This window comes from Trichosurus vulpecula, chromosome 3, assembly GCF_011100635.1.
Source record: "Trichosurus vulpecula isolate mTriVul1 chromosome 3, mTriVul1.pri, whole genome shotgun sequence".
NCBI lineage: Eukaryota > Metazoa > Chordata > Mammalia > Diprotodontia > Phalangeridae > Trichosurus > Trichosurus vulpecula.
In genome coordinates, this window is record NC_050575.1 from 332,243,977 (window position 1) to 332,271,034 (window position 27,058).

General features: G+C 35.9%; 1 protein-coding gene across 1 annotated transcript; it reads left to right on the forward strand.

The window, feature by feature from the left end:
* Positions 1 to 290: 290 nt before the first annotated feature.
* On the forward strand, positions 291 to 26,913 carry LOC118842564 (vesicle-associated membrane protein 4-like). The gene is given in 3 exon segments (XM_036750017.1): positions 291 to 314; positions 26,433 to 26,759; positions 26,761 to 26,913. Coding segments are annotated over 3 exon segments (504 nt in total).
* Positions 26,914 to 27,058: the final 145 nt, after the last annotated feature.

The following is a 27,058-nucleotide window of genomic DNA, read 5'->3' on the forward strand; positions in this document are numbered from 1 at the left end:
AAGACAACAACAAAATAGTCCATGCCCTCGAGGAGGTTCCATTCTACTTGGAAAGAAGGAAGCAAGTATTTTTAAGCCCTAATTTGATTTGCCAGTAACTCTGCTAAAAACTGTTGATACAAATACATGTAAAAAGAATGACAATCTCTGCTCTCAAGGACTTAATGTCTGAGTGATGGAAAACAATACACAAAAGCAAGAAGGAAAGGAAGAGGGAGGGAGAGAGAAGGGGAGTGGAGAGAGAGAGGGGGGGGGGATTGGTAGGGGCTAAAGTTACATGTTGTGTAAGCATGGGATTGACATCTGGAAGTCAGGTGAGACTGAACTCTGAGGGGAATGAAGTCTGAACAACCAGACAAGGCCACACCACAAAATAGAGGCCCATGAAGGAACTTGCGAATGGAAGAAGGTAGCTGTCCTATTAAAGGAATATTCAAGAATTAAAATTCTGCAGAGGTAGGTTGGGTATTCTAAGGTATAGAAACCTCAGATGCTGAGGGAATTTCAGGATATGAAATTATCGTATAGCTTGTATTTATTTAAGTAAATATAAATACTATGAAGAAACCAATGACAGTGAGGAAGGGGACACTAAGAACTGGGGAAAGTATTATTACCTCCAGTTTTAATGATGAGTAAAGGCCAAAACAATGCTAAGTGACTTATGATTTCACAGAATTATTAAATATTTACTATATGAACAGCTAGATGGTACAGTAGAAACAGCATTGGACCAGGAGCTAGGAAGATGGGAGTTCAAATCTAGTTCCAGATGCTTATTCATTGGTGACCATGGGTAAGTCACTCAATCACATTTGCCTCAGTTCCACATCTGTAAAATGGAGACACATTGGAGAAGGGATCTTTGCCAGTATCTTTGCCAAGGAAACCCTTTGGACTTTATGGGTCATGATGACTCAAACACAATTGAACAACTATGATAATATGAAGGTGGCTTTGTGAAGAACAAAACAGAGGAGGATCAGGCCTCCAGAAGTTTACATTCTACTTTGAGTGAAGGGGGTCACATGGACAAAATTAGAATAGACAGCCAAGTGTGATGGAACTAAAGGAGAGCTCCAGACACGATGTTAAAGAAAAAAGAAGAAACTCAAATGTAGAGGCCCTGAAGGGGAATATTGTGGAATAAAACCAGAAATGTAGACCAGACCCAGATTGCAGAAGGCCTTAAATGTCAGGCTAAGGTCTCTGTATTTTCTTCAATAGACAATTGGGAGTGACTGGAACATTAGTCACAGACATCATCAGGGCTGTGCTTTAGAAGCACATCTCAGTTATGTACCTCACAAATATATCTTTTGTGGCATGTCTGGATTTAAGCCTCAGAATGGATATTGCTGCTTATGTAAAAAGTGGACTTCAAAATTAGCAGCATGTCAGAATGCAAAACCTTGGGAGAGTCATTTCATGGTCTTAAATTGCTAAATCAATAACTTTAGCCCAACTCTGGAGCATGTTGAAACAATGAATTTACCAAAAATATATCTCCATCTAGAATCTAAAAGTTGCCCTGGAGGAAAACTGAAATCACCCTTATTTTCCTCAATTACACATGGGGGCTGAGAAATCTGGCCAACTCAACATAGACTGATTCTAAGTAAATGTCAAAGTAAATGCCTTATTTGGTGAGAAAATTTGTGCCCAGAATTTCAATTACACAGATCCCAATTTGCTAAATTCAATCTTTTTCTTTAAATGGGTTGGGTCAAAGTGTGCAAAGGCCATCCAGTCTTTTTGGAGTTATCTGTAAATCCCTTATACTCTTCTAACTTTTTAAACAATAAATCTGAGCAACAGATTATCAATACAAAGCAATATTTTTTATTGCTGTTTTTTCTTCCTTGATTTCTTTATACATGAACCATCTTGATATATTAAGAAAGAGATGTAAGTGCCAAAAAAGGCAAACGCAACACTTAGTGGATGTTTCTCTTAGACATTTCATGCAACAGAAATATGTATAGCAAATAGACCAGAAACATTTTCCCAAGATGCCTTGCATCTCTTTTCCATTAACTGTGTCCATGACAACAGTTTGCAACTATATGTTCTATGCATAAAATATCAAGTTACTTATTTCCAGTACTAACAGGAACAAATGATCCTCTGAAAAAATCATGGGAATTCATTCGACAGTAGCATTATAAATACATGAAAATTTAAGTGCTTGGAACATGACAATAAATAAAAAGAAATTATTAGGTCTTGATCTTGATTTTTTTTAGTTGGGCTGCTTCATTTGATATTCCTCTTAGAAAAAGAAAAGAGTTGATCATATGTGAACACTGGCAGTTATTAAGTTAATCATTTAATTTTAGGAGGTTAGAAGAGAGAATATGCTGGTTAGTTGCTACTGCTGAGTCCTTGGCATGGTACTGAGAGCTTCTGGGATTTATTATACACAGCCAATATTTTTCTTGCTATAGTGTAATCTCAGGGAAGACAGAGACCATATCTTAATTAACTTAGCAGTTCCTCCAGCCCATAGTACAGTGTTTTGTACTTAGTAGGTGCTTTATAAATGGCTGTTGCATGAATGAATGAGTGAATGGAATAATGGACGAACAAAATCCCTGCGTCAAAATGCTGTTGTCAATGGCCTTGTTTGAACCTGATACTTTGATTTTCTTGCTTAGACTAAAGGATTTTTAATCTAGTACTAAAATGGAGTATTGGAGCCATCTACTTCAACCTCCTCATTTTCCAAGTAAGGAAACTGATCTCTGAGACACTAAGGGTCTTGCTCAAGGCCACACAGTTAGCAAGTAGCAGAAGAAACCCTCTGGGCCAGCTTTAAGTTGTGCCCAGCTTTTGCATTCTACCCCAACAGACAAAGAAGCAAAAGAATTTTTTTTATTTAATTTATTTAATATATTTAGTTGTCAGCATTGATTTTCACAAGAGTTTGAATTACAAATTTTCTCCCCTTTTCTACCCTCCCGCCCATTCCAAGATGGCATATATTCTGGTTGCCCCTTTCCCCAGTCAGCCCTTCCATCTGTCACCCCACTCCCCTCCCATCCCCCTTTCCCTTCTTCTCTTGCAGGGCAAGATAAAATTCTATGCCCCATTGCCTGTGTGTCTTATTTCCTATTTGCATGCAAAAACTTTTTTGTTGTTGTTTTTGAATGTCTGTTTTTAAAATTTTGAGTTCCAAATTCTCTCCCCTCTTCCCTCCCTGCCGCCTCCCTAAGAAGGCAAGCAATTCAACATAGGCCACATGCATATCATTACGTAAAACCCTTCCACAATACTCATGTTGCGAAAGATTAACTATGTTTTGCTCCTTCCTAACCTATCCCCCTTTACTGAATTTTCTTCCTTGACCCTGTCCCTTTTTGAAAGTGTTTGTTTTTGATTACCTCCTCCCCCTGTCTGCCCTCCCTTCTAACATCCACCCTTTTTTATCTTTTTCCTCCTTCTTTCCTGTGGGGTAAGATACCCAATTGAGTGTGTATGGTATTCCCTCCTCAGGTCAAATCTGATGAGAGCAAGATTTACTCATTCCTCCTCACCTGCCCCCTCTACCCTTCCTAGAGAACCGCTTTTTCTTGCCACTTTTATGTGAGATAATTTACTCCATTCAATCTCTCCCTTTCTCCCTCTCTCAATATATTCCTCTCTTATCCCTTAATTTGATTTTATTTTTTATATATATCATCCCTTCATATTCAACTCACCCTGTGCCCTCTGTCTATATATATATATATGTATATATATAAAATATATAAATATATATATACACACCTACATATATACATACATAGACACACATATGTATATATATATACATATATGCATACACACATATATATGCATATTCCTTTCAGTTACTATGATATTGAGGTCTCATGAATCATACACATCATCTTTCCTTGTAGGAATGTAAACAAAACAGTTCAACTTTAGTAAGTCCCTTATGATTTCTCTTTCTTGTTTACCTTTTCATGCTTCTCTTGATTCTCATGTTTGAAAGTCAAATTTTCTATTCAGCTCTGGTCTTCTCAATGAGAAAGCTTGAAAGTTCTCCATTTTATTGAAAATCCATATTTTGCCTTGAAGCATGATACTCAGTTTTGCTGGGTAGGTGATTCTTGGTTTTAATCCTAGCTCCATTGACCTCCGGAATATCATATTCCAAGCCCTTCAATCCCTTAATGTGGAAGCTGCTAGATCCTGTGTTATCCTGATTGTTTTTCCACAATACTCAAATTGTTTCTTTCTGGCTGCTTGCAGTATTTTCTCCTTGACCTGGGAGCTCTGGAATTTGGTGACAATGTTCCTAAGAGATTTCTTTTTGGGGTCTTTTTGAGGAGCTGATCTGTGGATTCTTTCAATTTCTAATTGACCCTCTGGCTCTTTTATATCAGGGCAGTTCTCCTTGATAATTTCTTGAAAGATGATATCTAGGGTCTTTTTTTGATCATGGCTTTCAGGTAGCCCAATAATTTTTAAATTATCTCTCCTGGATCTATTTTCCAGGTCAGTGGTTTTTCCAATGAGATATTTCGCATTGTCTTCTACTTTTTCGTTCCTTTTGCTCTGTTTTATAACATCTTGATTTCTCATCAAGTCACTAAATTCCACTTGCTCTAATCTAATTTTTAAGGTAGTATTTTCTTCAGTGGTCTTTTGGACCTCCTTTTTCATTTGGCTAATTCTGCCTTTCAAGGCATTCTTCTCCTCATTGACTTTTTGGAGCTCTTTTGCCATTTGAGTTAGTCTATTTTTTAAAGTGTTGTTTTTTCAATATTTTTTTTAGTAATTTTTTGGGTCTCCTTTAGCAAGTCATTGACATGTTTTTCATTGTTTTCTTGCATCATTCTCATTTCTCTTCCCAATTTTTCCTCTTTCTCTAACTTGCTTTTCCAAATCTTTTTGAGCTCTTCCATGGCCTGAAACCAATTCATGTTTTGCTTGGAGGCTTTTGGTGTAGGCTCTTTGCCTTTGTTGACTGCTTCAGGCTGTATGTTTTGTTCTTCTTTGTCACCAAAGAAATATTCCAAAGTCTGAGACTGAATCTGAGTGCATTTTCACTGCCTGGCCATGTTGCCAGCCAACTTACTTGACCCTTGAGTTTTTCGTCAGGGTATGACTGCTTGTAGAGCAAAGAGTACTTTGTTCCAAGCTTGAGGGGATGCACTGTTGATTTCAGAGTTATTTCTATACAGTCAGCTCTGCCACAGCAGCACTCCTCCTTCCCCGAGAACAGCCAACCAGGACCTGATGCAAATCTTAAGCAGGCTCTGCACTCCTACTCTGATGTGCCACTTAATTCCTCCCACCAGGTGAGCCTGGGGCCAGAAGTAACTGCAGCTGTAGTTCTGTAGCTGCACCACCCCCAGTGCCCCTGGGGCAGTGGCCGAACTGCAAACTTTGTCCCCCTCAGCTTTTCCCACTAACCTTCTCTGTTGTCTTTGGTGTTTGTGGGTTGAGAAGCCTGGTAACTGCCACAGCTCACTGATTCAGGGTGCTAGGGTCTTCTCTACCTGGCTCCCGGTCTGGTTGGTCCTGCCACCAGGCTAAGCTCCGCTCCCCTCCACTCTGTGCGTGATAGACCTCATCCAGCGACCATCCAGGCTGTCCTGGGCTGGATCCCTGCTTCCCTCTGCTATTTTGGGGGTTCTGCAGGTCTAGAATTTGTTCAGAACCATTTTTTAAAGGTTTTTGGAGGGACCTGGTGGGGAGCTCATGCAAGTCTCTGCTTTCCAGCTGCCATCTTGGCTCCACCCCTCAAAAGAATTTTTAAGCTGACAAATCTATACAACTTACACCAGACTCCAACTGCATAGCCATCTGAAATTCAATAGAGCATGAAATGAAGCTCTATGAGCTTCTTTTGAGAGGATAAAAATAGAAAAGGAAGGTACCATACTATCATCTTGTTACGTAAGGTATAATGTCTAAGACACTGTATTATCAGCTTTCTTTTTACAGGATTTATTCGTCCAAAGTAGGCATAAATGACTTTGAAATTATTGCCTGAATACTCAGATTTATTGAATCAGACAAAAGGATTAAATTAGCACAAAACCACAGCTCAACCCTGTGGAATTTTGATTCTTTTCACTTATATTGAGAGATTTGTCATAAAGAGGGGAGGAATCTTTAGAGTGTACAAATGTATAGTATTTTGTAAAAGTACAATTATTTTATTGAAGTGAAATGTGTTTAAGTTAATGCACATTCAATGAAAACATTTTATAGTAAATACAGATTGATGGGAGAGAGAGAGAGAGAGAGAGAGAGAGAGAGAACGAACCTCTGTCATATATTTAGGTTCCTTTGAATCATGTCAGAGAAGAGAGGCAACATTCCCAATTTTAAGCCATTGTAATTTTTTTGTCTTTCTAAGTTTAAGTCCCAATAGGTAACTCCTACTTCAAAGAATCTTTGGAAAAAGGCACAGCCTAGACACTGGAAACTTCAGAGGACTTGTGCTACATTGGTTTATAACCAATAGCTTATGTTTGGTCCAGATCAACATGGAACTAAAATCACTAAAGACAAATCTTCAAAGAAAATCCAAAGTGAAAAAAAAAACAAGTGAAAATTGTAATTCGTCTTCAAAAATTATTTATTTCTTTTTCCCCACTGGATTTTTTTATTAATAGGGAAGATTAACATATGTTATTTATTTTGCTTTTATACTATAAATATTTATATATTACTCCCATCCCATCATGACTATCTAGGTGGTACAATGCATAGAGCTCTGGTCCTGGAGCCAGGAAGATCTGAATTTAAATCTGGTATTAAACACTTTCTAGCTGTGTGATCTTGGGCAAGGCACATAACCCTTGTTTTCCTCAGTTTTCTCACTTCTAAAATGGGGATAATAAGAGCACCTATCACCAAGACATGTCATGAGGATCAAATAAGATAATAATTGTAAAACATTTAGCACAATATTTGGCACATAGAAAGTGATACAAAAATGTTGCTGTTGTTTAGTCATTTCTCAGTCATGTCTAACTCTTTGTGACCCCATTTAGGGTTTTCTTGTCAAAGACACTGGGGTGGTTTGCCATTTTCTTCTTCAGCTCATTTTACAGTGAGGAAACTGAGGCAAACAGGGTTAAGTGACTTGCCCAGGGTCATACAGCTAGTAAGCCTCTAAGGCCATATATAAACTGAAGATGATGAGTCTTCCTGACTTCAGGCCTGGCAGGAACTCTATCCACTGCACCACCTAGCTGTCCACATGAATGTTAGGTCTTATTATTATAATTACTATTATTCCATGACTAATCTGTAGTAACAAAGTAAAACAGTTAAGCAAAACTAACAATTGGGGGACCACATTTGAAGTTGTATGAAATATTTTTTTGGCCTTTAAATGGTTAATTTTTGTTAAGATTATTTAAGAAGCCCCCCCCCCAAAAAAAAATTCCTGTCTTTTTCTCCTACTTGAAACCTCTTGAAAATATGAAAAGCCATACTTAAGTTACACCAACTAATCAAACTCGATATTTCCTGAGTTCATACTAAATACAATGAGAATAATGAAAAGTAGTGCAGAGGGTAAAAAGAAGCATGGCACAGGCTTTACCATCAGGGATCCTACTGTCTAGCCAGAGAAAGAAGATATGTATTTATGAAGGAATTCTAAAGCAATACAAGATATGTTTATTTTTATTTTTAAGCAAAAATGACAGCATCATTGATTGATTATTACATGAAAGGGATGTACAGGAATGGGAAGAAAGGTAAGGGAATAAACACCTATATATTATTACCCACCATGTGTCAGACTTGTGGCAAGCACTTTACAAATATTATTTCATTTAAGTTCATTATTGATTTGAATAGGGCCTAGGCCTGTGATTTCACAGGAAACTCCAGGATAAATTAACTCTCTCTATAAATCCAGTTAGGTATCTTATCTACAACTTAGAGTCTCAGAGAGTTGCCTAGAAGACAGAGTTTATGTGACTTGCCCAGGGTCGCACAGACATCACGTATACATTGCAGCTAGGAAAAGAAGGGAAGTGATACATGGGAGAAGTGGAGAAACCTTTGAATAAAATTTTTTGTATCCCTTCTTTCTAGGGCAGAACTAAATAATTCTAATTATTCTTTCACAGGAAAGTCCTTCAGATATTTAAAAATATTTTTAATCCCCTTTAAGTCTCCTGTTCTCCTGAATAAGCATCTCTAAAGTCCTAATGTGACCTTTACATGGTATGATCTTATTTTCAAACTTGCCTGCTTTCTGGCTTTTCAGTTTTCTTCCAAGATTATTACTGAGAATGGCACTTCAAACTTCAGATCTTATCTCACCCAGTCTAAGTACAATGAGGCTTCCAACTCCCTCGTGGATACTACATCTCTCTTTATGAGCTTAAAAATACATACACATACCAGCCTATCATGCTATTAACTCATATTAAGCTTTGTCACTGAAGAATATCCATAACTTTTTCACAATTGGTTGTTGTTTTTTCTTTTAGTGGGGAGGTGAGGCAATTGGGGTTAAGTGACTTGGCCAAGGTCACAGAGCTAGCAAGCATTGAGTGTCTGAGGTCTGATTTGAACTCAGTCCTCCTGACTCCAGGGTGGGTGCTATATTCACTAAGCCACCTAGCTGCCCCTCATATTTGGTTGTTAACCACTCATCCTCTAGCCTAGCTCATAGTTGTGAAATTAATTGATTTAATCTTAATATGGAAAGAAGTCCTAATTTGGAGGCAAATCACGGTTCTGCCACTTTTAACCTGCAAGACTTTAGGCAAGTTACTTAACCTACTTGGGTCAATTAGATGATCTACCTTTATTTCATTTCATTTTTACTAGATTTAATTCAAGTTAATGCCTTGAGTAATGACTAATCCACATTTTTCGACAATGGCTCTACAGAGATATAAAATTATTAAATTCCTATTATGGAAACTGCTCCTATAAGTTTTAAGGAGATGCATCATGTGCACAGGTAAGCATAATACAAGTTAAAGGGTGATTGGATCATAAAAGAGATTCAGACACAGATTAGGGAAACTTAGAGGAGGGAAAACACTTTCAGTTGGGACAAATGGCAAATGGCAAACAGCAGATCTGAGTTTCACACAAGCCTTTTATGACAAAAGAACTATGGCGCATTTTAAGCCCTGGTTGCCAGACTGATTCACTTTTCTCTTCATATCTTTAGTGTCAATACAGTGCCTTGAATATGTTAAAGCTATATAGGCATATTATAGTCAGAGATTATAGGGACTGGACCCATGACTCATTGATATTGGAAACTCCTAGAGAAGAAAATGTCCAATACCAATGGAGGCAAGCACCTTCTCTGCAGCTTATAGAGATTTGCCTAGAGCTGGGTTTCTTAAACTTTTTCACATGTAACCATTTTTCATCTGAGAAATTTTAATAGGTATACAAATCAAATATTTACTGATAATAAATCATGAAGAAATTTATTTTAAAACAATTCTTACATAATTTTGTAATTTATTAAAAATGAAAACAAATTTGCATAATAATGAGATGGATGTGCTTGTTTATTTTTACATAAAGAGTTAAATTTTGGCAGAATACTTGATACTGCAGGACGTAGCATGTTTTCAATGTTTTTCAGAGTTGACTAATACTTTGATTTTATAATCATCAATGTTGAGAATGCAACTTCCCATTTTTTATGTAGTACAAAATAGCAGAAAGAGTGTTTACGGTCATTTCAGAAATTTTTGTAAGTTCTGTCCTAATTCCAACCCAAAATTCATTTAACTAGTATTTAGGAAATTCAGGTTTTACATCTATGTTACTTGATAACTCTGCAAATTCTTCTTGAGCTTTTCATGGCAGATGTCAGATGTTTTGACTTTAGTTGATTATGATTTATGAGCCCAACTTAGTTTTTTAGAATCAAAATTTGAAGGAAGTATTTCTGAAACTGTCTCCAGGTACTTTGGGTAATCAATTATAACTCTTACAATGAAATCTTTGGGAAGGTTATTTTTACTTATAAAATTGTCTGTAGTTGTAAACATTTCTAAAGAATAATTTTCTACTCTACTCTTCCATATGTTAATATTTTTAGTAAAACTTTCAATTTTATCTTTGAAAATAAATGTGTTACAATTTTTTTCCTTAGAGTGACATGCTTAAATCATTCAGCTTTTTGAAAATATCCAGCAAATAACACAACTTGAAGGCCAAAAGTTATTATAAAAAAATAACAAAATTGTATTTTTGCTCACTCAAAAATATAACAACTTCATCTTTCAATTTCAATAATTTGTTTAAACTTCATCCTCTTCAGAACCACCTTACCTCTGCATATAGTAATTAGCTTTTATAATCATAGTCTATGTCTTTCCAAAGGTTTGAAAACAAATGACTGTTAAGGGAATCTCTTTTAATGAAATTAATGATTTTGATAGTATCACAAAGCACAACATCTAACTCTTGTGATACACACACACACACACACACACACATACATATATACACACATAAATGTATATATATGTGTATATATAGTGTGTGTATATATATATATATACATGTATATGTGTGTATGTGTGCGTGTGTGTGTGTGTGTGTATGTATAGGCTATGAATGCCTCCTGATGGATCATGGATCATGCAGTGAATAAACGTGCTATGTTCATTGCAACTAGCTTTAACTTTTGCTACAAATCCAACATTGTCACCCATCATTACTCCAGCACCATCTGTACAGACTCCAATACAATTTTTCCACTGTAAACCTTCATTTGTGAACAATTCATCAATTTTAAGATATATATCTTCCACTCTTGTATGCTTTCCAAGGTCAACAAAACAATAATTCTTTATTTATGCTTCCTTCATAAACTTATCTTACATAAAATAACAACTGTTACATGTTAAAAATATCAGTTGTTTTATCTAACTGAATTAAAAACTTTGAACTGCCCTTAAGCCTGGTAATAAGCTGATAGAATTAGTCATTTTTAATTTCAGGAAATAGTATCATTCAATACTTTATCATTCAGTAAAGGAATTTAACAAATTTAATCCCCAAATTTTTTCCCATGAACTATTTCTGACATTTTAATAGCAGCAGGTAACATGAGGTCTTCTTCTACCATGTATTGCTTTTTAATTTTTGTGATTAAATAAGAAGTTTCCTAAGATGAAAGTAAATACTTTTTGTTGAGAGTAACACATTTCCCAAAACATTGTTTTTCTTTATTTGAAGATTTTAAAACTAATTCAAAATATTCCTTTTGTTTATTGCAGTATGCTGCATGCTTGATATTATGATGGTATTTTAGCTTGGCTGGTTTCATGTTCTCTACAGCCAAAACTTCATTACAAATAAAGCAAAGAGGCTTTTCCACACCGTCATCATTTTCAGAAGTAAATCCATATTGCAAAAATTATTTGACATTTTCTTTTCCTTGTCAATTTAGGTGTACTACAATCAAGTAGCAAAGACTCTGCCCCATTGTCATCAGTATTTTTACCTCTTCTTTCTAAATTTAGTCATTTATCTATAACAGAAATGTATTTTGGTCCTGAAATATAAACAAATGTTGCTAATAATTTCTCAAAAAATACTAGTTTTAGTTTATGAAATTATATTTGTATGGGCTTAATTTTAAAAATTGATGTTTACACTTACATACACATACAATGATGATGGTGGAGAAATATTATTTAAGGGCTCTTGTCTTCACTTGCAATTAATCACTTAAGTTTCTATAAAAGACAGAGATAACAGCAATTTTAAAAAATCAAATGTTCCAACACAGTACAATCTAAAGATATACTAATATGACATTTACATGCTGAGGAATGATGGTAGGAAAAAAAAAAGACTTTATTTTCCATAATTAAACTATTATGTTTCTTTAACAGCAGAAAATTTTATAGGTACAGCAAAAACACAGCAATTCATAACATACAGTAATCTCGAATCTGAGCTGAGGTGTTTGTTGTTGGTGTTATGTTCTGTTGGTGTTATGTGTTGTGATAGCATGTGCAATGCCACACAGTATGCATGTTGTATATTCAGAACCAAGGCTGAAGTGAAGTTGCACAATGCAACATGGGCCAGTGCTGCCAGAAATATCTCAGATTCATTATGCATTTGATTTTGAATTACTTTTTGGTCACTGCATGTTCAGAAACCTTTTACTGTTGCCAAATTTTTCATGACCCCCACATTCAGTTATATTGGACATGAACCCAATTTTTCTTGGTTCCATTGCCAAACTATCTATTTACTATACACCTTGTAAATCTCTCAAGGCATTGAAAAATGTTTATTGATTCAAATTCAATTGAGAAATTTTTTATCATCTTCCATTACCTAATGAATTAGCTATGTATTCCAGAATTATGTCTTCTTTACATTTAATAGGTATGTCTATAAGTCATCTAAGACACTAATAAGAATACTAAACAATATCAAACACAGATCCATAGACCATGTCATGAAAGACTTTTCAAATGGACTTTAAATCACTAATACCCAGTCTTTGGACTCATTATTTCAACCAATTTTACATTGTTTTTAATATAATATCCTCCATTCCCCAAATATCTATGTTCTCCAAAACTAATGACAACATGAGATAATTGTTCTAAGTCCTTACTAAAATCAAGATAAGGTCTATTTAAAGTTTTCTCTTGATCCATCATCCCAGTTGCCCTGTCAAAAAGTAAAGTGACAAAGACTGTATGCTATTTTAATTTATTCATAATGGCCTTTTGTTTTCACTGATTACTTTTTAAAAATACTAAGAAATCATTTATCATTTGAATGTCCTGTACAGGAAGGAAGTCAAGCTCACCACCTCTGTTTTATAGATTTCATCCTCTTATCCATTCAACTATTGGATCTAAACATTTGCCCTTCACTAATCTTAAAACTGGAAAGCTAGGTGGTGCAGTGGATAGTGTCAATCCAGAGTACATTTGGGCTAATATTATTAAGGTGGCTAGTCCATTGTATTATTGAAGGAGTGATTCTCTTCATAGGATCTTTTTGTGATGGAACAATGTGGCTTCAGGGAACTATATTTCCAGGATTTCCTTCCCTGTTTGAGAATCAGAGTAAGTTCAGCCTCTTTAATTATGTCCCTAGAGTAATTTTATAAATTGACCCATACTACAAACTGGCAAATATTTTTTTTCAAAGCCTAGATCAAATGACGTATATATATATATATACATATATATATATGTATGTATGTATGTATGTATATATGAAACTTACCCTTATTCCTGTGACTCCCCCCATAACTAGGTTGTATTTATTCTGTATGTATTTCATATATGCTTACATTTGTACATGTTTACTCTGAGAAAATACAGACTCCTTGGGGACATGGGCAGTTTTATTTTTGTCTTTATAACAGTAATAAAAATGATAATGAGAATAATAGCTAGCCTTTCTATATAGCACTTTAAAGTTTGCAAAACTCTTTACAAAGGTTTCTCATTTTATCCTTATAACAACCCAATAAGTAAAATAAATACAATTATATCCCCATTTTACAGAGCAGGGAACTGAGGCAGACAGAGGTTAAATGACTTGCCCAGGGTCACATAGCTCATAAGTCTCTGAGTCAGGATTTGAACTCAGATCTTCTTGACTCCAAGTCCATCCTTCTATCCACAATGATGAACCTGTGGTACAACTTACTGGTACCTGTATCCCTGACACCTCTCCCTGAGCCATCCTTAATTATTTTGGATATGTGTTTACCTGAACCTGGCAGTGGGATATTACATAAGTAATTGGAAGAAAGCTGTATACTCTATATTTAAATTATTCATACAAGTTTTACAAATAACATTCCGAATGTTTATTATCTTAGCAAAGGTATGTTATCATTATCTCATCCTACACTATGGAGAGGCAGTTTTGATATAGAGGAGTCTGTGCCAGGTATAATCATATGGCTACTGTTTACTTTCTGTGTGATCTTCAGCAAATCGTTTAAACTCTCTGAAGCCTCACCTTTCTCATGTAGAAAATGAGTGTTGGACCTGCCTTCAATGCCAAGTCCAACTCTAATTCTTTTTTTTTTTTTTCCTTTATTTATTTTTAGTTTACCACACACGGTTCTACATAGTTTTGAGTTCCAGTTTTTCTCCCCTCCCTCCCCCCTCCCTCCCCAAGACGGCATGAAGTCTCATATAACTGTCATGTATAACTTCGCATTGAATTAATTTATGCTCTATTCAAGTCGTGGAGAAGAATTTTGACCAATGGAATGAATCATGAGAAAGAAGAAACAGAACAAAAAAAAAAAAACAAAAAAAAAAAAAACAAACCCCAAAACCACAAACAAAAGAGAAGCAGAAAAGGCGAGCATGTAGTGTGCCTCAGTCTGTATTCAAACTTCACAGTTCTTTCTCTGAATGAAGATAGCATTCTCCATCGTGAGTCCCCTGGATTTGTCCTTGCCCCTTTAGGTTGCTGAGAGAAGCGCAGTATGTCAGGGTTGGTCCTCACGGAATCCACATATCTGTGGCTGTGCACAACGTTCTCCTGGCTCTGCTCTGCTCACTCAGCATTATGTCGTGTAGGTTTTTCCAGGTTGTTATGAAGTCTGCATCATCCCCATTTCTTATGGCACAATAGTATTCCATCACCTTCATATACCACAGCTTGTTCAGCCATTCCCCAATTGATGGGCATCCCTTTGCTTTCCAATTCTTGGCTACCACAAAGAGAGCTGCTATAAATATTCTTGTACATATGGGTCCTTTTCCCGCTTGCGTGATTTCTTTGGGATACAACCCTAGAAGTGGTATTACTGGGTAAAAGGGCATGAACATTTCTATAGCCCTTTGGGCATAGTTCCACACCGCCCTCCAAAATGGCTGGATCAGCTCGCAACTCCACCAGCAATGCAACAATGTTCCAATTTCCCCACATCCTTTCCAGCATTTATCATTCTCCTGATTTGTTATTTTAGCCAATCTGACAGGAGAGATGTGGTATCTAAGAGTTGTTTTGATTTGCATTTCTCTAATCAGCAGCGATCCAGAGCATTTTTCCATATGCCTGTAGATAGCTTTAATTTCTTCCTCTGAAAACTGCCTGTTCATATCCTTTGACCATTTCTCAATTGGGGAATGGCTTGTATTCCTATATATTTGGCTTAGCTCCCTGTATATTTTAGAAATGAGGCCTTTATCAGAGATACTAGTTGCAAAGATTTTCTCCCAATTTTCTGCTTCCCTCCTAATTCTTGTTGCATTGGCTTTTTTTGTACAAAAACATTTCAATTTGACATAATCAAAATTATCCATTTTGCATTTTGTAATGCTCTCTATCTCTTGTTGGGTCATGAATTCTTTACTTTTCCACAAATCTGATAAGTAAACTATTCCTTGCTTTCCCAAATTACTTAGAGTATCAACTTTTACTCCTAAATCATGAACCCATTTTGACTTTATTTTGGTATATGGTGTAAGATATTGGTCTATGCCCAGTTTTTGCCCTACCATTTTCCAATTTTCCCAACAGTTTTTGTGAAATAGTGAATTATTAGCCCAGAAACTGGCTTCTTTGGGTTTATCAAAGAGTAGATTGCTAAACTTGTTGATTTCACCTACTTGTGTACCTATCCTATACCACTGATCCACACCTCTGTTTCTTAACCAGTACCAGGCAGTTTTGATGACTGCTGCTGTGTAGTACAGTTTAATATCTGGTGTGGCTAAACCACCATCCCTAGCATGTCTTTTCATTAATATCCTAGATACTCTAGACCTCTTGTTTTTCCAAATGAATTTTGTTATTATTTTGTCCAGCTCAGCAAAAAAAAATTTTGGTAGTTCGATTGGTATGGCACTGAATAGATAGATTAATTTAGGTAGAATTGTCATTTTTATTATATTAGCTCGGCCTAACCATGAGCAACTGATATTTCTCCATTTATTTAGATCTGATTTTATTCGCGTGAAAAGTGTTTCATAGTTATGTTCATATAGGCCCTGGGTTTGTCTTGGCAAATAGACTCCCAAATATTTTATAGTGCCTTCAGTAACTTTGAATGGAATTTCTCTTTCTATCTCTTGCTGTTGGGCTTTGTCAGTAATGTATAGGAATGCTGAGGATTTATGTGGGTTTATTTTATATCCTGCAACTTTGCTAAAGTTGTTTATTATTTCAAGTAGTTTTTTACTTGATTCTCTAGGATTCTCTAGATAAATCATCATATCATCTGCAAAAAGTGATAATTTAGTTTCTTCTTTTCCTATTCTAATTCCTTCAATTTCTTTTTCTTCTCTTATTGCTACAGCTAATGTTTCTAGAACCAAATTGAATAATAGGGGTGATAATGGACATCCTTGTTTCACCCCTGATCTTATTGGGAATGCATCTAGTTTATCCCCATTACAAATAATGCTTGTTGATGGTTTTAGGTAGATGCTATTTATAATTTTGAGGAAGGTTCCCCTTATTCCTATGCTTTCTAGTGTTTTTAATAGGAATGGGTGTTGTACTTTGTCAAAGGCTTTTTCTGCGTCTATTGAGATGATCATATGGTTTTTGCTAGTTTTGTTGTTGATATGGTCAATTATGCTAATAGTTTTCCTAATATTGAACCAGCCTTGCATTCCTGGAATAAATCCTACCTGGTCATGGTGTATTATTCTCGTAATGAGTTGCTGCAATCTTTTTGCTAATATTTTATTTAAAATTTTTGCATCAATATTCATTAGAGAAATTGGTCTATAATTTTCTTTCTCTGTTTTAACTCTACCTGGTTTAGGTATTAGTACCATATTTGTGTCATAAAAAGAATTTGGTAGGACTCCTTCTTCTCCTATTTTCCCAAATAGTCTGCAAAGTATTGGAATTAGTTGTTCTTTAAATGTTTGATAGAATTCACATGTAAAACCATCTGGCCCTGGAGATTTTTTCCTAGGGAGTTCGTTGATGGCCTGCTCAATTTCTTTTTCTGATATGGGGTCATTAAGAAATTTCACTTCCTTCTCTGTTAGTCTGGGCAGTTTATGTTTTTGTAGATATTCATCCATATCTCTAAGGTTGTCAAATTTATGGGCATACAGTTGGGCGAAATAATTCCTAATTATTGTTTTGATTTCCTCTTCATTAGAGGTGACCTCACCCTTTTCATTTTTTATACTGGTAATTTGATTTTCTTCTTTCTTTTTTTTAATCAAATTGACCAAAGGTTTGTCAATTTTATTGGTTTTTTCATAAAACCAGCTCTTTGTTTTATTTATTAATTCAATAGTTTTCTTGGTTTCAATTTTATTAATCTCTCCTTTGATTTTCAGTATTTCTAATTTGGTATTTAATTGGGGGTTTTCAATTTGCTCTTTTTCTAGCTTTTTCAGCTGTATGCCCAGATCATTGATCTCCTCTTTCCCTATTTTATTCATGTAGGCATTTAGAGATATAAAACTTCCCCTAAGAACTGCTTTTGCTGCATCCCATAAGTTTTGGTATGTTGTTTCATTATTGTCATTCTCTTGAATGAAATTATTGATTGTTTCTCTGATTTGATCTTTGGCCCACTCACTCTTTAGAATTAAAATATTTAGTTTCCAATTAGTTTTTAGCTTATTTTTGCATGGTTCTTTATTAAAAATGATTCTTATTGCATCATGATCTGAAAAGGATGCATTGACTACTTCTGCTTTTCTGCACTGGATTGTGAGGTTTTTATGCCCTAGTACATGGTCAATTTTTGAGTATGTGCCATGTACTTTTGAGAAGAAAGTATATTCCTTTTTATCCCCATTCAGTTTTCTCCAGAGGTCTATCATATGTGCCTTTTCTAAAATTCTGTTTACCTCCTTAACTTTTTTCTTATTTATTTTGAGGTTAGATTTATCAAGTTCAGAAAGGGGAGGTTGAGGTCTCCCAATATTATAGTTTTGCTGTCTATTTCTTCCTGTAACTCCCTTAACCTCTTCCTCTAAGAATTTGTATGCCTTACCACTTGGTGCATATATGTTAAGCAATGATATTGCTTCATTGTTTATGGTGCCTTTCAACAGGATATAATGTCCTTCCTTATCTCTTCTAATTAGATCTATCTTTACTTTTGCTTTGTCTGAGATTAGGATTGCTACACCTGCTTTTTTTACTTTAGCTGAGGCACAATATATTTTACTCCAGCCTTTTACCTTAACCCTATGTGTATCCCCCTGTTTCAGATGTGTTTCTTGTAAACAGCATATTGTAGGATTATGGTTTTTAATCCATTCTGCTATCTGCTTCTGTTTTGTGAGAATGTTCATCCCCTGCACGTTCAGGGTTATGATTTCTATCTGTGTCTTTTTCTCCATCCTAATTCCCCCTGTTTATGCTTTTATTTCTCCCTTTCCCCTTCTCCTCCCCAACAAAGTTTTGCTTTTGACCGCCGCTTTCCTCAGTTAACCCTCCCTCTTTATTCCCCTCCCTTATCTAACCGTTACCCACTTGCTACTTCTCCTCTTCCTTCTGCCCTCCCCCCTCCCTTTTTCCCCCCTTTCCCTCCCACTTCCCGTAGGACAAGTTAGATTTCTAAACTTATCCGAGTATGTTATTCCCTTCTTGAACTAGATCAGATGACAGTAAAGCTCAAATACTGCTCTTCTCCCTCCCTTCTTTCCCTCTACTATAATATGTTTTTTTGCCACTTCCTTTGGTGTAATTTACCCTTTTCTACAACCTTCTTACCACTTCCCTCATAGCCCTCCCTTTATATCTCTTATTTATATTTTATATCTTTACATCAGTTAATTTATACAGGCATTCACAACCTATGTATATCCCTTTCATTTGTCACAATAGTTGTACCATTCACAAGAATGACTTATATATGTATATGTATATATATATATATATACATAAAAAACATACATAAGATGATATAATCCCACATAAAGATGTAAACAACCTAAGCTTATTGGTTAATTAAGTTTGTGGGGTTTTTCCCCCTGGTTACCTTTTTATGTCTCTCTTGAGGTTTGTATTTGGAGATCAAATTTGCCATTGAGTTCTGGCCTTTTCATCAGGAAGGTCTGGAATTCCCTTATTTCATTGAATGTCCATCGCCTTGCCTGGAAAATTATGCTTAGTTTTGCTGGGTAGTTGATCCTTGGTTGTAGTCCCAGCTCCTTTGCCCTTCGGAATATCATATTCCAATTTCTCCTGTCTTTTAATGTGGAAGCTGAGAGATCCTGCGTGATCCTGACTGTAGTTCCACGATATTTGAATTGCTTCTTTTTGGCTGCTTGCAGTATTTTCTCCTTAAGTTTATAGCTCTGAAATTTGGCTATAATATTTCTTGGTGTTTTCAGTTTGGGATCTCTTTCAGGGGGTGATCGGTGAATTCTTTCAATGACTATTTTGCCCTCTGGTTCTAGGACCTCTGGGCAGTTGTCTTTGATAATTTCTTCGAAGATACTGTCAAGGCTCCTTTTTTCATCGTGGATTTCCGGTAGACCAATAACTCTCAAATTGTCTCTCCTGGATCTATTTTCCAGGTCAGTTGTTTTGCCAATCAGATATTTCACATTTTTTTCTATTTTTTCATTCTTTACATTTTGTTTTATTACTTCTTGATGCCTCATAGATTCATTAGCTTCCACTTGCTCAAGTCTAATTTTAAATGAGTTAGTGTTTACATTTTGCTTTTGAGCATCCATTTTCAATTGGTTGATTTCACCTCTCAGGGTGTCCTTTTCTCTCTCTAGATTCTGAATCTCCATAGCCATTTCGCCAATCTTATTCTTTAGGGACTTGATTTCGTCAGTGGATTTTTTCTCCCTTTTTTCCATTTTTTCCATATTTTCTTTTAGCTCCCTAATTTGGTTTTTAAAATCCTCTTTTAGCTCTTCCAGCAGTGCTTTTTGGGCTGGAGACCAGATCATCTTAGCTTTTGAGGTATCTGATGTATCTACCGTGTCATTGCTATCTTCTTCTAAGTCGATATTTTGATCCTGCCTGTCTCCATAAAAAGAATCTATTGTCCTCGGTTTTTTTGTGTTCTTCTTCATGTTGGATTGCCTTTTGCTGGCGTTAGAACGAATTTCTATCTGTGAGTCTCAGGGCTTTCTGTCCCAGCTTTCTTATTCTGGGGGTTGTGAGTCTAAAATTATAACCTTCAGTTTCCTGAGGTGTGGGGGAGGGGTCTGGCTCCCTGGCGTCTCACTCCCTATGGGTGCTCTCCAGCACTTGCTTTTCAGCAATGGTCTCAGCCGTTTGTTGTTTGAGCTGATGACTGGCGCTTCCCCTGGGGGAGCAAGGTTACGTCTGGGCTCCTGGCTTGGCCCCCTGCCGACTCTTCCCCTCTGGGACTAATGAGCTTCTAGTATTTGTCCTGTGAAGCCCCGCTACTCTCTCCTCTGTTTCAGTTCTCTTTTTTTTTTTTTTCCCCGAGGAATTCTCTGGGTGAGGGGGGGAGGGGTTAGAGCCGCTTACCTAGCCATTGAGTCTTCCGGAAGTTCAAGAGGCCGAGATCCTGGGTTTTGCAAGCGGCAGGACTGGGTGTTTTCGCGGCTGGTGGCGTTGCGCTGCCTCTCGTCGCTCCCAGAGACTGCCGTCCTGTGTTGGGAGGCCTGGGGATCTCTGCCGGTTTCGGGCGCCCAGCTTTCTCCCAGCTCGTCTCCCACGTGGATTTCCCGGCCGGCCGCTTCCGCCTTGGTCTGGAGCAGCTCCGCACCGAGCACTCTCCGCGCCTGCAGGTTCGTTCCTCTGGCCTTTCAGACTCTCCCGGCTCAGAAATTTGCCCCACGCAGACTGCTCGCGGTTTCTGACTCTCTCAAATCTGCTCAAATTCACTTTTTTATGGGAATCTGACAGACCTTGTGAGAGAGCTCCGGTAAGAGGCTGCCTTCATGCGGCCATCTTGGCTCCCCCAACTCTAATTCTAATGATCCTACTAAATCTGTGATAAAGTCCCTCTAAATACAAATAAACTGAATGGTCTGTTTCAGTCCCTGGTATTAAAAAAAGACATATTCTATAACTTTCCCTTAATAAATTAAGAATAAAGTGCAAAACCAGAATGAGCATTTTATAGGTATTCTGCTGTAGAATAATACAGAAACATGGAAGATAGCTGAAATATAACATACAGAACCTAGCAGAGAGAGCGCAATAATAGTGATGAAGCTACACAGAACTATAATAAGAAAAAGTCTTGTAGCAGATATGTTCCTGATAAATTAGATATAAATCATATTTTGAGATCAATATTTTAAATATATTGGGGATCTTCTAATTAAATCTTACCATGTAGATTTCTATGCTATGAATAAACACTCTCTCATTTATTGTTTTAAAATAAATATATTTTCATGTGCCTGGTATGCTTAGAATGATATATGTCTTTCTTCTGTGGTCCATTTCCACAAAATTAAAATAATAAGAAATGAAATAAAGTAGAATCATGAGGAATCAAATTTCCACCAAAGAATTTCCTAAACATTATGGTTGATAATTATTTTTTCAACTGGACTTGTGATTTCTTTAGTGCAGAGACCTCCAGGTAAGGAACTTCCTCTATCAATGCAGATTAAGCTCCACTGCAATGTGTAGTCTTGGATAATTGCCCAGTGGTGCTGAGATGATAATTGTGTCTTGCTCAGAGTTACACAGACGGTATCACTATGTGGCAGAGACAGGACTTGAATTACCAAATAAGACTGCAGAATCTTCTTTGCTGGAGATCTTAAAGAAGAAGCTACATTTGCTGAGTAAGCAGAAATATTTGTGATACTATGGTATGATAGATATAGCCCTAGATTTAGATTTAAAGTCAGAAGACTTGACTCAAATCCCAGCCCCGCCACATTTTCTACTTGTTTGATAATAAGCAAATCACTTTCCTCTGACCTCTAGGAGCTTCAGTTTCCTCATCTGTAATATGAGAATGATGATATTGTTATGACCTATTTTATAGAATATTGTAAGCAGTGTGCTTTGTAAACTTGTAAATGCTATAATAAAGCACAGTATTATTCTTGTTCTATTTGCATGAAGTTCTACGATTGACTCCTTAAGGATTCTTTTTATCCACATGTTAATGAAATGTATTCTGATAAGCATTCTGGAATTATGGTTCCCAGATGACAAGGATTTAGAGATTGCTCAGTGTTCTTAATTTGTCTTCATCATGTGTTAAGGGATATGTCTTCATAAAACACGGAGTTTTATCTGCATGTTTGATCCTTCTTTGGTGTTACTTAGAATGCATTTCCCAAGTCTCTTAGCGTATTAGAAAAATTGATTGATATTACAGGCCAAATAGTATTTCATCCATATGGAATATATATTAAAATATTAACAGCTATTATAATTATGCTAACATGTTCACACTGTTAATGACCTAATGCATCACAGTTGAAGAAAAATTGGGAATATTAATTATAGTTTGAGTGAATTAGAATAATGTTTTGTAAGATGCTTCAGAATTTCCCAAGGTTATTTCTTACTACTGTATGTCTTCAGAAATTCAATAACTGATTAATCTTGTCAGTTCAAGTTCTCTCTTTAACAATGCAGATAGAAAACCATTCAGATCAATTTAATCCCATAATGTTTTTGTCAATGTTATCCCATATATTTTCCAGTGACAGATAGGTAGGAGAGGTGATAGAGAATTGAGACTGGAGATAGGAACACTTAAACTTGAATCTGGTCTCAGACTTACTAGCTGTGAGACTCTGGGAAAGTCACTTCACTTTCATTTGCCTCAGTTTCCTCAACCATAAAATGGGGATAATAATAGTGCCTACCTCACAGAGTTGTGAGGATTAAAAGAGATAATATTCGTGAAGGGTTTAGGACAGTGATTGGCACATAGTAGATACTTAATAAATGCTTGCTTTGGTAAAGATCTCCCCAAAGCACGAGGGATCTTTTTCTAAGTCAATATTTGGTAAGTACCAGTGTAGCAATTCTGCTGTCCATTGGTTTCTCTTCCTTTTGCTGACCTGTCATGCTGTACATCTAGAGAATATCATTTATGCTTTTTCTTGGGAACAAGTTACCATTGATAACATTCCAAAAAGTACTTAGGCCCACCATTTTGCTCTTTGGGTCAACTGAAACTTAGATTATTCATAAAATGATAGATTACATGTTTTATGGTGATACAGAAATTCTAGGGGAAGGAAAAAAAGAACCTTATAACAAGATTTTTTTGGTCAAGAAGAATTTAAATTATGGAAAGCAGTATACAATTCCCCATACCTAGCACAGCTAACTTTCTTTTTCCCATTCAACTCTGGCCCAAGTTCATTATCCCTCTGCACTGCAACAACAAAATATATGTCTTCATTGACTAGATCTATAGGCTGCCATTGTATTAGCATTTCATATTTTCAGCAATAAACAATTATTATCTGTTTGATTTTTCCCAAGTGAATTGTTAGGTTGAACTCTTTTGGGTAGCTCATTGAAAAAAGATCTGTAGTACTCTTCTGGGTTTGATGAATTCTTCTCAAATTTACCTAGAAATCAGAAACTCTGGAGTAAATCATGGAGTTATAGAAATCCCCAATTCGACTTAAATTGTGTGGAAGATATCCATACCAATGGCAAATAATCTTGTGAACACAAATTTCCAAGTGCCTTGCTTGTTATTAATAGTCCAAAATTGTTATTAAATGTGTGGTCACATCTCTCAAGAAATCATATACAATACATACAATGAATGTTGAAGCACATTTTCAAAGGTTCTTTTTTTTTTGCAGTGGGGAGCCTAATGTTTATTTTTAAAAAAATATTCAATAAACAATAAATATTGTGCATTACTCTGTCTCTTAACTTTGTTAGGCTCTACAGATACAGTCCATTGTAGAAATCATGTGCAAAATTCTTCCTGCTATCTATCAAGCACTAACAGCAAAAAGGTTTCTTGTTTTCCCTGGACAAGGGTTGAGGATATAAAAGAAAACCTCTCAAGATTTGCCTGACTGGATGATTACTAAAAACATCCCATGAGTCACAGGGGAACAACTTATTCTTCTGGATGGAATCTAGAACTCATTGAAAATCTCAAAACAATTCAAAAAACAAACTGGAAATCTTAGAGATACAGATAACATTTTCATCCTGGCTATTGACCAGAGATAAGGGCTTCAGAATATAAAACAAGAGACTTGAAAGTGAACCAGAGTTTTAAAAGATACTATTTGAGATTGGGTTTTGGGTTATGGAACCATGGCTTAAAATACAAAAATGATGGAATTTTAAGAGAATTAAGAGTTTACTTAATGAGGCATGGTAAAAATTTAGAAGACAAAATTTAAGGACAGGATAAGCAATAAAATAATATCATTTTAAATAATAAAAATGACTTTGGATATCTATATACAAATACAAAGAATATGAGTAAAAAGCAAGATGATCTAGGGATCCTAATTCATAGTGATATATTTGAGTTCATAGAGATCATTGAGATTTGATGGGTTTGCAATGAGATAAAAGAAAAATGAAAAAGACCCACATGTACAAAACTATTTATCATGGTTCTTTTTGTGTTGGCAAAGATTTGGAAAGTGAGGAGATGGTCATCAATTGGGAAATGGTTGAACAAGTTATGGTATGTTATTGTGATGGAATACTATTGTGTTATAAGTAATGATTAAAGGGAGGGTTTCAGAAAAACCTGGGAAGACGTGAAGTGGGAAGAACCAGGAGAACAATGTATAAAAGTAACAACACCATCATAAAAGCAATCAATTGTGAAAAACTTAGTGGCAAATATTAATTATAATATAGATTATATGTTATAGTAATCATCATAAATACTGATTAGTATATAAATAAATAAAATAATCCACCACAACTCCATAGGACACGTGATGAAAAATGCTATCCCTTTGCATATGAAAAGAATAATGATGAACTCAAATTACATATTAAAACAATTTTTTCCTTTATTTTTCTTGCTTTTTTCCCCAGAAAATTTTTAATTCAGAAATATGTTTTGCATTATTTCATATATAAAATGGGTATTATATTTCTTGCCTTCTCAATGAGTGGGAAAAGGGGGTAGAGTAAGAGAAAGGATTTGAAACTGAAAATAAATACATTTTTTTAAATGAAAAAAATAAACATATCTGGGTATGACCAAGAAGTAACATGACTCTAAGAGTATATAACTTACTTGGAACTTTAACAAAAAGAGAAACAAAAACAGGCATAGGAAAAGGGAGAAAAATATGGTATATTTTAAAAGTTAACATGTAGAAAAATAGCATAACACAGTGACTAGATGGCTGACTTAAGAGTCAAGATTATCTAGTTTCAGGTCTTCCCTCTGAGCAAGTCTTTTGAGATTTCATGGCCTCAGGATATCTGTGAGACTAAGTTATAGACAAGTTACTGATCTGAATCCCCCCACCCCTGCACTGCCTTGTTGTGGCAAAGGGGCTTGTGAAGTTCAATGAAACTATAAGTTACACAGTGCAGTGTTACCCAAGATGGATAGGTCATAGTGAAGAGTTTCGATAAAATGTGATCCAATGGAGAAGAAAATGAAAAACCACTCCGGCATCTTTGCAAAAAAAAAAAAACAAAACAAACCAAAACAAACAAACAAACAACAAAAATAGACAGCATTAAAATGATAAAAGTGGAAGATGAGCCTCAGAGGGCAAAAGGTATCCAATAAACTACTGGGGAAAGGCTGAGGACAACTACAAAAAGCTACAGTACTAATGAAATAGGTAGGCCACAGCTGAAATGAAGCTCAACCACAGATGAGTCTAGGGATGAAAGTCTGATGCTGAAAAGATCAATATTGTATAGGAACCTGGAATGTAAGATGAATGAAACAAGGTAAACTGGAGGTGATCAAACAGGAGATGCAAGATTAAACATCAACATCTTGGGTGTCAGTGAGCATAAATGGATGGAAATAGGTGAATTTAATTCAGATGATCAATCACTGCATATACTATTGTGGGCAAGAATCCTTTAGAAGAAACGGAGTAGCCCTTACAGTCAATAAAAGGATGAGAAAAGCAGTGGTGGAGTATAATCTCAAAAATGACACAATAATATTTGTTCAAATTCAAGGCAAACCATTAATACAAGTCTATGCTCTAACCACTGAAACTGAAGAGGCCAAAGTTGAAATCTAGAAATAACACCTTCCCCCCCCACCCTCCCCCAAATAATTATTGCATTCATCATAGGGGATTGTAATGTTAATAAGGTAGGGGGTGAAAAGATAACAGGAATTACAGGCAAGTTTGACTTTGGAATACAAATTGAAGCAGGGTAGAGACTCAAAGAATTTTTGTCAAGATAACTTGCTGGTCATAACAAACACCTTCCTCCCCTCCCCCTGCTCAGCTCAGCCCAATCAGGCTCAGCCTGGCCCATTTCTGAGGGGTGAATAGAAGACTCCCATTAGATGCCCAGGTGGGATTTATCTGCCTCTTAAAGTTGGGAAAAGGAAAGCAACTTTTTGAGTAATAAAGATACCTCCTAAATTCAAGTGCCACCTAAATGATGATGATGTCACTGCTTCTGTGAAAAGTGAAAGGAGAAATCTGTTGGAAGAAGATTCAGATGAAGAAGAGGATTTTTTCCTAAGAGGTCCATTTGGACCAAAATTTAGACCTCAGAATGACAAAATTAGGCATGTACAGAATCAGGTGGATGAAGTAATTGATGTCATGCAAGACAATATTACAAAATTGATTGAAAGAGGAGAGAGACTGAATGAGCTGCAAGACAAATCAGAAAGCTTACCAGATAGTGCAACAAGTTTTAGCAACAGAACTAAATAGCTTGGAAGACAAATTCAAAGACAAATGGTGGCGTGGATACAAAATGAAAGCCATCATGGCTCTCGTTGCTGTTATCCTTTTGCTGGCGATCATCATTCCTGGTGTCTTGAAATACTGGGTTTATTTCAATTACCAGAGATCTTCAATAAAACAATTCTGGGACAATTAAAAAATAGAAGATTGCTGTACAATTTAATGAAATATATATGTATATATGTACACGTGTGACTTTCAAAAGTTTTTTTCTCAAGAAGTAAAAGGCAAGTGTCCAGTTCAAATTGAAGCATTGATAGTTTTCCAATTAGCCTCTTACC